General features: G+C 43.3%; 2 protein-coding genes across 2 annotated transcripts in view; one reads left to right on the forward strand and one right to left on the reverse strand.

The window, feature by feature from the left end:
* znf438 (zinc finger protein 438) overlaps positions 1–11972 on the reverse strand; it is a 56743-nt gene extending 44771 nt beyond the window's left edge. The window contains exon 1 of the mRNA XM_041961902.1: positions 11931–11972. The gene's annotated coding sequence lies outside the window, so the exon portion shown is untranslated. The remainder of the gene's footprint in view (positions 1–11930) is intronic.
* A 126-nt stretch (positions 11973–12098) lies between these two features.
* Positions 12099–16127, forward strand: part of zeb1b (zinc finger E-box binding homeobox 1b) — a 47743-nt gene continuing 43714 nt past the window's right edge. The window contains exon 1 of the mRNA XM_041961429.1: positions 12099–12171. Within this exon, the coding sequence (XP_041817363.1) occupies positions 12114–12171 (58 nt within the window). The 5' untranslated portion in view covers positions 12099–12113. The remainder of the gene's footprint in view (positions 12172–16127) is intronic.

Here is a 16127-nt window from a genome sequence, read left to right on the forward strand (position 1 = left end):
GCTACATAAATAAATTTGCCTTGAGTGCCTTGCCTATTACGTAGATAGATGGTCTTACTTGTCCCAGGAGGGAAAGTTGTTTTCAAAGACTACACATGTTCATCTTCATCTCACATGAAAAGCATACAGATGCACAAGACTTACTGCATGTTGAACATGTGGTCATGTACACACATATACAGTGTGCATTCATGCTCCTACATGTATCCCCACATAACGTACATATAAGGTGCTTACACCAACACACACACACACACACACACACACACACACACACACACACACACACACATACACACAGTACTCAATTGATGCTGCTAGCCTTGTCCCTGTCTAGCTTTAAGTACTACATTACTTAATTTATGTTCACATAGTATACTATCAGTACAGTAGGGTGCATATACACTACAAAGGGAGTGTTGGTGAAGGTCAGGAGGGCCTCAACAAGTTATGTTAAGTAAGTATTTCCTCAGAAATGTAGTAAAGTAAAAATAAAAAGCAGCATGAAACTGAAATACTGAAGTTAAGTCAGATTTCAGTATGTCAGCAGAGCACTTTCATGGTCAAACTTTGCACAAGTGCAAAATAGTCCAGTAAATGAAGCAAACACCCTGGTCACAGTATGCAGTATATGAAGCAATTCACAGCCTCTTTTAAGCAACTGCTGCTATAATTGTGTCTGCTACTACAGAACAGTTCCCACTAAGACTGTGCTCTGGTTGCTGTGTTTCCACTAATATGTCATTCTTACAGCAATAATAAAAGAAGGAATAATCCTGTCATTTAGAGTCCTAATGATAACAATTTGCTCTCCTTGTTTTTTTGTTTATGCTTCAGTCAGCTTTTATAACCCTAATGAAGTTCATATTAGTTAATAGCATACATTATAGGATGATTCCGTTATGACACATTGCATGCTCATAAACACACACATTTAGACATACATGTGAACTGACACACACATACACACGCGCCCTTTCTACTGGTATTTCACACCACGTTCTTGGTGCAATGAAGCATGGTGTTGTTAGTTTTGCAATTTGAGTCACCTGGGGCTACACATGTCCTGTTCTGTTAACCACCGTCACAGGCCTCTGTGTATAGTCTGTGGCAGGTGGCAATGTTTTCTGCTTGTGTGTGTGTGTGTGTGTGGATGACAGACAGGCAGAAACAGAAAAAGACATATTCAGTTTCATTCTATTTTATGTCTTTTTCTGTCTCTCTGTTAGTCTCTTTCACAGACACACACACACACGCAGACACATGCACACACACACTGAGAGGCAGCAGCAGTGACAGAAGCTCTGAGAACAAAGACGTGTAATCAGGAACTTCAGTACAGGTGTTATGACTGCTGCTTTTCTGAAAGGCTCTGTTTCATGCTGATAGTGCTCGCCGAGTGATATCAAAATTTCTCATCTCCCAAAACAGGATATGAAAGAGCGTTGCCTTTTTCTGTTACCCTTGATGAAACGCTGAGGTACCACTCACAAGCATGTGTGCCTTATGACTGTAACACTCGAATAAATCCTCAGGTATCACTCTGGAGCATGTGTTTAAACATTTAAAATGATCAGCAATGTGTGGCTGTGGATGGCGCTCTGGACAATATGAGCTAAGAGCTTATTTTAACAACACATAGAGGTCTCAACTATAGAAAAAAGTAGTTGTGGCATCCCGACTTTGTGATCAATACAAGGATCTTTAGCTCAGGTCCAAATAGAATTAAGAATTGCTTTAGGATAATGACAGTATCGACCAGCGCTCAGTAAAGCGTTTCAAGCTGTGGCAGGTTAATTCCCATCCATGAAGGTGTACAGGGAGTCAGTCTGAGTCAGGTTTGACGGTCAAAGTGATTCTCACCAGTGCAGTGCTGCTGTAGCACTATGCAGCACCTACGTTCCTCCTGTATCACACAGCCATTTTAAGCCACTGTGCTGCCATATAATTTACAACCCATTCTTTGGAAACTCAGACATTTGAGAACCTCCATGCCATCACAGAAATGGAGAAGATTTGGCAAAAGCTACACTTACACAGACCACACTAGTAAAATTCAGCTACTGCAAGGTTATGGAATAATTTATATTCTCCATTGGCATGTGCCTACATATCTGTAAACCCAAAAGTCCTCAGGCGACTCATGGATGACATGTCATGAATTACAGGTCAGTATGAGTTATAGCCAGATCAGGCTACAAAGCATTAAGGCTGACACTGTAATATAACATAATAACACAATTACAGCTTAGAAAAACGGTTCGGCAAACAATCGTAGGAAAGAATTAGCTCTTTTTGCATGTTAAAACAACCAGCTCCTCCAAGGACACAAAGAATTCTGGAAAAATGAAAAAATAAGTAGTATAAGTTCTCCCTCTTCTTTTCGAGCTGATATATTTTTTAAGGAAGGTCCTTTGAGTGAGCATTCCTTGTTGCGTATTCCCTCTGTGAATAAAAGTAATTTACCTTGCTCATTATGTGAGACATTGAGGTGTTTTGATGTTTGGAGATGAAAATGCTTTGAGATGAAATATTCATTTTTTTAGTTGGCTTAATTATGTATGTGTCCACTGTCAAGTTGAAAACTGCTGCTCCTGTGAGGGATGTTTCAAGCGTACCTTTTTGCCATTGGCGCAGAATACATTACCTCCTTATTACAGGGATTGCCTGGCATACACTCATATGCAACCTTATGGAAATATTAAATGAAGAGGCTGCACACCTCAGTGGACACACTGAATAAGCATGAGCGTCTCTTGTTCGTGACTCATAACGTGAAGGCTGGGCTGATTGTTTTTGACTCATTCACCGCGTCATGCTTTGTTTTAGTTAAGACTTTATTCTTGTCATATAGACAAAGAATATACCTTTACACTTTGTTCTTTGATTTAAAATAACCTTTTTTCCAACAGTTATATAATTGGTTAGCGCTTTGGAATATGAGCAGATGGTAGGGGTGCCTTAGGTGTAATTTGTCTGGCATCATGAAAGTCACATTTCTGTGTGTGTGTGGCTTCACGGTCATGTGAGGAATCAGTATGTCAAGCTGAGTTATGTTCAAAGGGGCCAGGTCAAGGGAAAAGGGCAACATTTAGGGAAATACTAAAAATGAGATGAGATGATCGATGCCACACTCATATATGTATGTACATATGAAGCTACAGCTAGCAGCCAGTTAGTGTAGCTTAGCATGAAGACTGAGACCATAGGTCAACTTTGTAAGCGTCAGACAGAGATATCTCTTTACCCTCACATATATTGATAACACAAACGAGCACATAAATGCAACACAAAGATGTAGCTATCAGCTGGCAGGCTAGCTGTTTCCCCTGTTTCCAGTATTTATGCTAAGCTAGGCTAAACATGTCCTGACTCCTGATCCATACTTAAAGGAATAGAATAGACATTCTTGGGAATACATTTTGCTTTCTTGCTGAGAGTCCGATGTCGGTTAAATATGAGGCACAGCCACTAGCCAATTAGCTTAGCTTAGCATAAAGACTAGACTGAGGGGGAAACACCTAGCCTGGCTCTGTCCCAAAGTAAATACAGTCTACCAGCACCTCAAAAGCTCACCAATACAAACATAATATCTTGTTTGTTTAATTCACACAAGTGTGAAAAGAACTGTTTGTGGCTTTGTTTGGGATACGCTACGCTATTTCTTGGCTGGGCTGAGCAACTTACTGAGGCCTCTGCTGGTTGTCTGGCAACCTCACAGTGACAAAAGACAAGGAAGAGTCCAGCACATAACCCCAGCTAAAAACTATGTTAACCATCTCCTGGCTATAGTTTCATATTTACAATACAGACATGAGAATGATAGAAATCCTCTATCAAACTTTCAGTAAGAAAGGGAAGCTGCATATTTCCTACCATGCAAACCACTCATTAAACGCTCACACATGAGATTTATATAAATCTTCTTGTCTCACTGTCAGAATGAAAAAAGATCCCTTTAAGCAGCTAGTCTCAGGGCACACGGGGCAGAGAATTATGGAAAAAGAGAGTCATCAGAAATATCTGCAAAGGGAAGGAAGGCGAAAATTATATTTAAAATTTTCTTTCTCCTTGTTGGATTATCTGGTTGCTTTCAGTGTGTGTGTCCCGGCCTCTGTGCACTCGTATTTGTATGTTAGGTTTCCAGCAGCCTGGCTTTGTTACTCTTTGGACCTCTGCTCCCTTCCCAGCCATGAAGTCCTCTCGCTCTTTCCAGAGTTGTAAAACATGAAAATGAAACACTAGTCTATCTCGCTTTCAGTTTTGTCCAGATGTCACATTGATGTGTGATTCTCTCCACATGTTTCTAATAGGGACTTTTGGTGCACGTTTGGCTTGCACCTTCGGGGTGAATACTCAAGAGGTGATCGGGGATGAACAGTTCGAGTGCAAATCTGCACACGCGTGTGCACACCTGAGACAAGAAAATGCCCACACATAAGCATCTCTTATGACTAATGAGTTAGATCACTCTGAGCTGAGGGGTTTGGTAATGTAAGTAAGTCTGGCCCCTAGTGAACATCTTTCTAATCAACCGTATATATTTTATATATATCATTTCTTCGACAAAGATGCACAGGGTTTTTAGAACTACAGTATGAGCTTCATGCCATATTTCATACATAATACTGTCCTTTTAAATACAGCCAGGAAAAGCTTTAAAAGAATTCAGTGTTTCAACCAAATCTTGCAATGCATCACTGATAATTTCCATAATATTCCTGCAAGGATCCCACTTAATTTCTTTAAACCTTTCCGCATCAGATTACTGAACATACCCACTGCTGAGTGAGTTTCCCCTTCTTGAACACTTCATTACAAACACTAAATGAGGACTATCTCTGTACATGTTTATTTCCAAAGCCTTACTGGCTGTTATGTTATTATTGCAGTCATTTCCTGTGCTGGAATTTCATTTTGGGGCTCCCTTTTCGCTCCTAAAACTTACTAGCAACCTGTCACCCTTTCAGCACCTCTCGCTGGCTCTTGTAAAGGTGTGGGTGGCCATGGTTGGACCCTGAAGTGGCCGCACGGACGCTGAGCTGTGAAATTACATTAAGCCGCCAACCTAAGGCCCATGGCAATCCTCCCTTAATGAAAACTGTTTCACCGCGCGGGCTGCTCGGAGCACCGGAGACAATCTGTTTGACAACCAGGGCTTAATATGGAGAGGTTGAGTAAAGGGACACCATAGTAATTGGCTGGCATTTTGGATGTTCATTTATAGTGCTCTGCCGCTATTCATGTACAGAGAAAAATGTTCTGATGTGCTGTGAGTGCGTGTGGGAAAAGTGTAGGTGTGTGGTATTCATATTCATCCAGTGAAAATCGCAGTGGCCTATCACAGATCGAAACATAAGCACATACACAAACCACCCACACACGATTCACTCATAGAGCCTCGACATTGTACCTATATACATCACAGTCTCAGATGCGTGTCCTTGTAATGGAAAGGTGATGTACACACAAATACACTCATACGCAACCTATAAGTGTTTGTTGTAAGGTCACATCAGTCGTCATTGAAAAGTGAGCTGCCATGAGTAATTGTTGTGAAGCAAATCAAAACCTCAAGTGGTATCTATCCATGCAGATTGGTTTTATTTGCTCAGCGTTTGCTGATTTAATCTCTGAGATTTCTGCCTCCACTCCAATACGGTGGAGGTGAAGGAAGGTTGCTCACAGCATTGGACAAAAGCACTTAAAGCTGCACTAATCATTCCTTTTTTTGTTTGTTTGTTTGTTTTAACAATGGCTAAAAAAATGTATGCTAAAAGTGGCAGCGTTAAGTCACACACCCCTGTAGAAATACTACCCAGCTCTGCAGCACTCCTAAATTCTACGGAGCTTTTTTGCTTCTTTTAGCTCGTTGTTTTGGTTTTATGACCCACAACTTTACTGGTCTAGTTCAACCTCGCTGCTCTCGTCAAACTTGATTACAGCCTCAGCAGGACGCTGTTCTGAAGCTCTGATTAACCCACTGCACACTACCTCTCCAGCTCCAAACAGCAGACAAACAATGTTAGCAATTAGTTAATGGACATGGTGGAGCATGAAGCCAATAAACAGACAGATATTTCCCTGAGGAGCTGGTAGAGACCAAAAATAAAGCTAAAAGCAGAATGTATATTGGACTTAGATTCACCAGGCGATGAGAAACATCACTCCAAATCAATGTAAATACTCTGTGTCTGACGGATGTGTAAATATGCAGTTGCTTGTTGCATTACACATTTAGCATAATAACTTTAAAGGACCAGTGTGTAGGGATAAGTCATCCCTCCCCTTGCAAGCATGTAGGAGAACCTGTGGTACCCGTGAAACTCACCAAAACACTAAAGGCGCTCTCTAGAGTCAGTGTTTGGCTTGTCGGCGCTGGGCTGGTGTAGAAACATGGTGCTGCAACATGGTGGACTCTGAAGAGGACCCGCTCCCTATGTAGATATAAAGAGCTCATTCTAAGGTACAAAAACACAACTCTTATTTTCAGGTGAATATACACTAATGAAAACACAAACACATGAATATTATACTCCATTTCTGCCATATTCCTCCAACAGATGCTCCTAAATCTTACAGACTGGTTCTTTAAAAGGTGATTACATGTCACTGTGGTGTTCTATCCTTGTTCTGCTTCCCCAAGTGACCAAAAGATCAATTAATGCATCTTCACAAGTCCACAGCAGCGACCACTTACAGAAACTGTGTCCCCATAATAGTCCACAGTGCATGCTGTGAACCGTGTTGATTTCTTTGACAGAAAAATAGTTCAAATGATTTGTTTTAGCTGAGGTCGTTTTGTAATGTTTTCAGCACCAACCATGAAATTCCATTCAGCTCCACCTCAGAGACAGATATCACAAAGCTTGAGCATGCAAAACAGATCAATCTGCTTCAGCAGACCTCGCCTGTTGAAAATGTGCATTTGTTTTAAATTTGGGTGACAGCAACCCTTTAATAAAGCAGAATAGAGACAAAATACTTCCACAAGGTGTTTGATTTCCACACAGGTAGGATTTGGGCAAACCATTAAAGATAGAAGCAGATGGTCAGAGGCTGCATCACCTGATTAATAGCATCATCGGGCCATTGCAGTACACCTCAGTTCACACGTATTATTTCAGCGCTCACTGGTTTCAACTGTGAGAGAAGATGCTTCCAAAAATAACGCCTTGATAGACTGAGTTTGACGTCTTTGCAGGGCGCACAAACGCTGTTCCAGCCGCAAGGACAAATGAACAGTAAAATGCAACAGGCGCTCCAATAAATACAGTATAAATTTACTCTGGGCTTTCCAGAGGATGGCTGTCTCCTTTTGACAGTCACAAGAGGAGGGAGAAGACTAGGGCAAGCCTGGCTGGAGCACTGAGGTTGTGTGTGTGGATTCATGTGTATGTGCATGCATGTGTTAGGATAACTTCACACACACGTCCAGCTAGCCAAAACAAGTATATATCTTGGCCTGCCGTGGAGACAGGCAGCGTTACGTTCACCCGCAGGTCAGGAGCTCTCAGCCGTGTGGCCACCCACCCCTGTGGAATCATGGGAGTGGGGGAGTTTGTGTTTGTTTGTGTAACTCTGAGTGTCAGAAGGGGCTTCTTCACCCCCGCTGTGTGCCAATCCTCCCTGAGAGCTATTATCTAATCTTGATTTTTGACTCATAAAGTGAAGAAAGAAAGGGAGAGAGGAAATCAAAATTTCTCATCCCTCCAGTTTTGCTTCAGATTAAAGGTAATGGGGAGTCCCGCTCAGCCTGTGACAACAGTTCTATAATGCCTTCTGTGGCTCTGGGGGAGCTTTGTAAAATCTCAGAAAACAACCCTAATGATGTCATCAGGGTTATTTTGGGTTGTGCTTGAGATTTTTGACATCAGCACAGGAATGGTCGCAGTGGTCATACCATCATGATTTAAATAAAAGCCTTACAGCATCTCAAACTCAAGTAAGATAAAAGCCTCACATTGAAAATGTCACTTAAGTAAAGGTACATGTTATCAGCAACATGTACTTAAGTGTCAAAAGTAAACGAACTCAGTCCCCTGTGATTGTTATATTATCACATTCACAGCACATCACTGGATTATTGTTACTGATGGAGTCATGTGTAAGCAGCATTTTACAGTTGTGGTTGGTTAAGGCAAGGCAATTTTAATTATATAGCACATTTCATTACAGGAAAACACAATGTGGAGCTAGTTTTAAATGCTTTTATATACAGTTGGGTAATTTAAAGTGTAATTGCTTTGCATCATACTTTATTGGCTCATTATGAGTTCTGTGTGTAAAATCTTAATAGGGTAAGTGACAATCGACTGCAGCTTTTAAATAAATGTCTGAACTGTAGTGGAGTACATGCATGAAGTCCTATGAAATGGAAATATTCAAGTACACGAACTGTACACGAACAATATTCCTCCATGCTTTCAGCGGGAAATACATTTATTTCTGTTTAAAACGATTAGTCTCTAAGTCCAAGCCTGACAATATCAACAGAGTCATCTTTTCAGAATTTGGAGTGCTCCCTCCAGAGCCACAAAAGACATTATTCAGCTGCTCTAATCTGCTGATTAGTACTCCTCATAACAACTAAATGGAACTGTGAGTGGAGTGCCCCTTTAGTAGAGGACTAGTATTAGCAAACTACTATGTGAGTGAGTGTTTTGGCTCTGTCCTATTCACCTCCCCCCCTAACTATGATGTTTGGGGTGTGGCAAGTGTGTCAGCCACTTCCTGTCTTGAGAAAAATCCATAGAAGAAGACGGAAGAGAGTCGTGAATACTCCGGCTTGGCAGAGGAAAACCAAGAGATTGACATCTGGTCTTCAAAACATTGTATTGTTGGGCGCCTGACTCTGACAGCATGCATTCAACTACTGTTGAATACTTCAGCTGATATTTGTTTCAGGAGTTTCCCCAGGGGGGCGACTTGACCTCTCGATGCAGACATGAGAAAATTCTCAGGCTTGCAATAAGATCTGTTTATTTGCAGCGAGCCAGATTGTTAAAAGCAGCAGAATATATAAATCAAATGCTGGTTTTCCCTTCAAACCCTGTTTCCATTCTCACAGCTCTTTTTTGTGCAGCGTGGCGCTTCACTTTCAGGCTGAAATTGAGCTTTTCTCTTCTCCAGAGTATCAGTTGCAATGAGGGCTCCACTTGAGCACTTTTGAGCACTTTTAATGTGTGTGAGTGTGAGTGTAGGTGTCTGTGTATCTTTTAGCTGGATAACTGCCTTGACTGCAGCCGAGCAGAGTGCCATGGCGGTGATAGTGCAGTGTTGTGTGGGGGAAGCTGGTCTGTGGAACGGGGAGGAGGACCTCACATTTAGCTGCCATCTCTTGGGAGAGATTAAGCAGTTTAGTCTTTGCTGTGTCTCTCTCTATCACTGCCACTGCCTCCTGCTTCTCCTCTCTATTTGGAGCAGGGCAGGGTGTACCTTTTCCGTCATCCTCCTTTCACACTTTCTGTTCCTCTCTTCTACTCTCGTTTCCTCTGTTCCTTCGCTTGCTTTTTCTTTCCATCCATCCCGCCTGCTTCTGACACTCTGAGCTCTTTTGCCTTCCCGTAGACTGTTCCTATTTTACACTCTTGCCTTTCCTCCTTTTATCTTACCCACCCTTCTGACAACTAGACACCCAGCTGATTCTCTTAGTTGACAGCCCAGATGGCGCAGAGCTAGGGGTTGTGGCTGGATGTACGGGACAAAGCTGCCCCCCCTCCCCGCCGACCCTGCCCCCCTTTCAGCCATCCCACTGAGCTGATCCCCTGGTCCTGCATGGAGCACCATGGAGCTCAACCACTACTCACATTAATCTCCTAAACGATCCTGGACCTAAGAGGATCAATACTCATTTTCAGGGAGCAGCATGATCCCTTAATGTAGTGGAGGATGGCTGCTTATCCCTCACTCTCTCCCCCCTCCTCACCTCAGTTTCAACTCCCCATAGGAAGAGCAGGAGTCAGCCTTTGATTGTATTTCATGGCCCATTTTAGTTAAGACAAGATCTCGATTTTATTGCTGATGTCATTATTCAGGTGAATAACACCTGTATGTCGTCTTTGGGGATATTTGCAGGGCCGCCATGATAAAAGCTGCCTCTCTCTTTATTAGCTGAAGTATTCGTTTTAGTGTGAGGTGGCAGTTATTATGAAATTAGATCAATGTCTTGTAATTGACTTATCTGACCCTGCATTCATCCAAACCATAGAGGGGCCATCAGGAAGCCAGTGTGTATCTAACAACACAAGCAGCTCTGTGTAATTCTCATTCGCTGGTGTATGAATTTGCTCCAGTACAAAATACAGTGATCTGCCATAGAAAATAAATCACCCTGTTTTACTCCAGTTCCTCTGAAACACATCAGAGATGTCCTCAGGCTATTTCGTATTAGTAGTGGTCGTATAATTGTTATTCTTTGTTTTCCACAGACGCTGAAAAATGACTTCATGCTAATAGCGGCGCAATCCAAGGAAAATGGGAAAGATCGGACTTTCCATTGGATAACAAGCATCCTATTTTTCCAGGCTCACTGTGCAGGGAACACCGCTACGGCTGCATGGCTAGCGTAGCGTCTCATCATTGATCTTTGCTGATGTAGACTGTTTCTGTGGCCTTTTTCATCAGGGGAGGCAGAGGGGGAGCCTGGGCACCCTCCCCTCACTGTGTCCTCCACAGGCAGGCTGTCTATTGGTGGAAGAGGCCACCTGGAACAAGTTTGGAGGTGTTGTTTATGCTAAAGCTATTATTCTCTGTCTGGGAAGCCTGCCCTGAGAGCTGGACTGCTCTGCTGCTACTGAATTATTCAGCCCAGGGATCTGCCATCCTATGTATACAAGCTGTCACACATAGCTGAATGATATGCTGATTGTCAAGCAATGGGCAGTCTGTTAAGGCTATATGCCTGTGACATACAGTAATATCTAGTATATGGTTATATGATGACATCTTGGGATTGTAATTTTGCAATTACAAAATGCCATGGCCTCATTAAACAGCCTGTCATGACAATGCAGGACACCCAACTTGAGGCAGAACTGGGTTACACAGTCTGCCACAATAGACTGAATGATGACATCTCACATGCAGAGGTCCAAGCATCAGAAACCTGACAGTCATCTGCTTCAAGGATAGCCATAGCCTCGCAGCAACTGCTGCACCTCTGACCTGTAATTGTATGTCATGGGACCTCAAACATCTTTTCATTCTGTGCGAGTTTATAAAGAGAGCCCAGTGTGATAAGTAGTGTGTGCAAGTTTGTGTCTGTGTGCAAGTGATGGAAACAAGGATGTGCGTGCCTGTGTGTGTGTGCGTGCGTGTGTGTGTGTGTGTGTGTGTATGTTGCACAGTAGGATAGCAACGCACCAGACAGAGCTTGTGTCTGTTAGGGAGAGGAAGAGGTCATGAGACTGTCATCACTGATTCAATCCTCCACCTAAAGAAAGACCCCGCTGTTCTCCAGAGCGAAGCTCACTGCAGCGGTGATGAAGAGGACACAGACGAACCTCCAAGTACACACACTAACACACACGTATGATACGTTGGTCAGTAGGTCAAAGCTGGGTGGCAAAATGTCACATTAAAGGTGCTTATCATAATATATAGTGCACTGATTATAGCACAAAATAATTCATCTTCAATCAGTTCCTTATATGTGTGTGTGTATAAGAGAAAGAAAGTCATAAAATAAATAAATAAAGCACAACGTTTCTTTCTAATGTATAAATAAATACATGTTAAACCTGCATTGTGTTCAGATAAACTGCAGGTAGCCTAGTTTGTGACACAACCCCTAACCACTATCACCTAGGCCCATACCTTCTACTGACTGGAGACAGAAAGAAATGGCTGTATCACTTAGTGTGAGCTCACACTGTAAAGGCTGGGCAGGTACAGCGCGCATGCAGTCATCTCGCGCTTCCAGTACTTACTATGAATGGTCGCCTCCTGGCAGCGTGGGTCGGGGAGGTGCGGGAAGGTGATGTCGTAAAGCTGAGTGTCGTAAACCAGGTGCGGAGAAGGGGAGGTGAAAGGGAGGGAGAAGGAGGAGGAGGGGGAGAGGGGGTGAGAGAGGAGGTGACTCTCCGGCAGCATTTAGACACAACGAAAGGATCATGGCGGATGGCCCCAGGTGTAAGCGCAGAAAGCAGGCGAACCCGAGGAGGAACAACGGTGAGTAAAAGTACTTCCGACGCGGAGCTTTTCTTTCGGGGAAACGGTCTAGAGGCTGTTCTGTCTCCCGGTAAATTCAGCGAAAAGTTTGGCCGGGTTTTAGTAACTGAAAGTGCTGTGAAGTAGCAAGTGAGCGCTGTATTACAGCCCTATGTGGTGTACCGTTATACCTGGGTCGCGTCTCTCCCTCCGCCTAGCGGTCCGCTGCACCGGAGACCGTTATACGCACCTCACCCTGTAATGAGTGGACCAGCTTTAGTCTCCACTTTATACCTCTTTATTCTTTTAAAAATACTTTCCTCCTCTTTACACACTCTGCTTTCATTGATTTACTTTCATTCTGTCGAGTTTGAGCCCACCACCAAACTCGGACCTGTTTCTGTGAGAAGCGGGAGGCTACCTGATTGTTATTGCGGACCTCGATAGACTGTCTTTAACAATTTGTTGGTTGGGAAAAAATAGCTTTAACTGTTCTTTTGTCCAAAACGCAGAGGACATCACCTGTGTTTCTGAAACAGAGGGAACACAACTGTTTGTTCTGTTTTTTCTTGTCTTTTGCTCACTCGGAGCAGGTAGCGATAGGACACTGTTGCTGCACGACACGAGCTGACAGAGCGCATTTGGCCTGATTCAGTCCTGCCTGCTATGTGCTTCAGATTAGCTTTATGTTATCGACGACACCGTTATTGTGTTTTATGGCAGGAAAGAGAAGAAATTCGTGTTGTTGTGTTGAAGCACGTTTTGAGCTGCTCTCTTTTCTTCGTCTTTCAACTTATCACAGTGTTTTTACTTCTGTGTCGCTCACGAAAGAATGTTTTTAACAAGGGTGTTTGATAGTAAAGTAGCGGCAGAAAGCTTGGTAGAGACATGGATGGGTAAGAGAGGTTCCGGAGAACGAGGAATATCTCACGCGCTGCCTGTGTGAGCAGGGCGAGCGCAGCCCATATAAGGACAGCGGATCCTCTCCAGTCGCGCGCTGGGAATCCTGATTTCTTGTTCGACGGAGGACGCGAGCGAACCTCTAAACACACTCCGCGTCTATTCCGTTATTTCTTATCCTAATCCCTCTACTTTAATGTTACAAGTGGATGCATAATCTGCGTTTCGGTATGCGAAGCTCGACGGATTTTCAGACACCGTATTGTGGTGCGAAAATATTGTTTATACGGTTAAAAAGTAGCCTAAAGGGCTCTCTTCGGGGTGCGATCCTACGATATTTATGTTCTGTTTGTATTACACACGCAACTTTTAATTTTACTTAATTTTGATGTTAATTTAAAGGACTTTGATGACTTGTTAACGGCTGCTTTTCTACTGCATCATTCCATGTATTTACGTCATGGGTTGTTGCGACTCCGTTGAGCGACAATTTACCGCGACCGTTACTATTTAGGCTAGTTATTATTTTTTATTGTGAAAGCCAGGCTTTTTGTTGTCGCGAGTCTGACAACATGTGCTGTCTATCAAGTCATGCTCATGCGTTGTGCCACCCAGTGTAGCTGAAAGGAACTGGGGTAATGCAGGAAATTCGCTGTTGTTTTGTCAAAACAAACCTGTATAATCAGATATGGGATGGGCGAACTCGCTTAGTAAGAGCCACTTGTTTCTGTCGTGCTAAAAACAGTAATTCGTGGGAGGGCAGGCAACGGGGTTTTCTTCTGCGAGTTTGCTGTGCCGTGAATTTTCTGAGGATACCTGATGGAAAGAGTGGCTTTTTTTTTTTCTTTTTTCTTTTTTTTTTTTTGATGGGCGTTATCGATGTTTTCCACTGTCATTTCGTCCGTGGAGCCTGTGTGCTGTTCAGTGTGTGCAAAGTGTGGACACACCTCAGATAACGGTCCCGCTGTCAAGGTGTGGATGTCTCTCTGTCTTGGGAGAGAAAGGAAGTTTGCTCTGAAGAGGTTTTGGCATGTCTACCTGTCATTAGTTGCTTTTTTTTCTTTTTTCTTTTTTTTTTTTTGCAAACTTAACAGGCTGTCATGAAGCGTTTCCCAACAACACACAGGCCTATTGATATTTAAAGTCACATCCTTAACCAAACATGTGATCCCTGTTACTTAGCATCATTTGCATTTGCTTCAAAGAGCCATCCAGGTCTGCTTTTAAGTCTTCACTTCCACCTTCTGACAAGGCTGGTGATCTGTCATGTAAATCACCACCTCGGCTTCTTGAAGGGAATTCCTCAGTAAATCAGATTTAAAGCTGGTGTTGTTGCATGTTGTCAAAGCCTTGTTTTTGTCAGACTTTTACAACAAGTTGGCAATTTAACATGAGCTACTGTCTATGCAGGAACCAGCTCCATCCTAGCGGCTACTTTTTTATGGTAAAAAAAAAAAGTTTCAATAACCATTGCTTAGGTTCTTATAATTAAGCAAGCCTTCAAATTGTGCCCAGCTTGTTATGACCAGTGGCTTTGCCAGGTCCCTGGCAAACAGGGGCAGCTGAGATCAAGGTGAGCTCCATTCCCCGCTGTAAACAGAGAGGTGTTAACAGCCTGCAGGACGACAGGTGTTTGCAATCGGCGGGATACTACAGCTTCCTTTGTCGCTTCTCCCCAGTCAGCTCCCCTCAGGAATAGCAGCCGTTCCCTGCAACGGTAATTTAACACAGCAATTTGGGAATAGAGGAATGCACACGGTGTTAACATTCTTTGCAAAAATAAACAGGGCCGTGCTTTGACAGCTTTGTGGCCGTGCTCAAGAGCTTGGCCTGTTTCAGATACACCTTGCAATGAGTGTACATACAGGTAGCTAGGATTTCTATTTATTTGACAATATCATGTGGGTCATTTGTCTCATCCCCTAATCTGTTTTTCTCTGTCCTGTCTCCCTCCATTCCCCCATTCCCTCCCTCTTTCTGAGGCACACACACACACACACACACACACACACACACACACACACACACACAGACACACTTGCACCTTGATGAATCATCCATCAAATAAGGAAAATGAGGTTGTGGGCTTGGCACTTGGCAACAACTCATGTAATGTTGAGGAGCATGTTTATTGGCCTGGTAAAACTATACTTAAACTATACTTAGTTCCCTGGACTCACTCACCCTGTCTAGAAACTATTGAATACAACCACATGCTGTAAGTTTGTGGGAGAACAATAAGGAAAACAATGGTTCAGCTACAGCGACAGTTTGTTTCGTGAAACAAACAATGTTTTGGGCTATATTGGAGGCTTCGGAGGAGGTGGGGATTGGCTCTGCAGCTCCGCATGCCACTTCAGTGTTTTAAAAGACATCTGTTTACATTTAAAAGGTCCTCCCCTGTTGTGTGAAGAGTTTAGCAGAGGAGGAAATTTTTCATTTATCTCACTGCTTTTCACCAACTTCCTCAGCAGCTTCATTTGAAAGTGCCAACTAAGAAGAAAATCCCCCCGCCTCTGCTCTCTCTTTCTCTCTCCCCTCTTACCCCTCCCTCCAGAGCTTGTCCTTTATATCGGGGAGCTGAGACACAGTAGCCAGGGGTGCTGTTGATTGCCCCCTGACCTAGGCACCCATGCGTGCGCAGAGTATGACTTCACTTTCCCCCCCTGTGCCATTGTGTGGTTTCCAGCATGTCCAATTGTGTTTGTGTTTAAGTCTGTTCAATAAAAGGGGAAGAGAGGAGGAGGAGGTGGGGGGAGTGTTGGAGCTGCAGCTTTTTCTCCGCTCCATCCATTCCTCTCTGACCCCTTAAACTGTGTGCTCCATGTCCCCTGTGGAGTCGAAAGGGGGGATGGAGAGAATTGGTGAGAAGTGGCTGAGGTGACTAAAGAAGTTTACAACAGGTGGCAACTGAGGGACTGGTGCTGGCAGATGAAAAGCGTGACACACATGACACCTATCTCCCAGACCTGTATGCATGTATGTATGTATGTATGTATGTTATGCTTGAAACATACATCGGCATAAATAACATCTCTTAGATCACATACAGGTAAAGATCACAACCGTATACTTGT

The sequence above is a fragment of the Chelmon rostratus genome, chromosome 20 (assembly GCF_017976325.1).
Source record: "Chelmon rostratus isolate fCheRos1 chromosome 20, fCheRos1.pri, whole genome shotgun sequence".
In the NCBI taxonomy this organism is placed as follows: domain Eukaryota; kingdom Metazoa; phylum Chordata; class Actinopteri; order Chaetodontiformes; family Chaetodontidae; genus Chelmon; species Chelmon rostratus.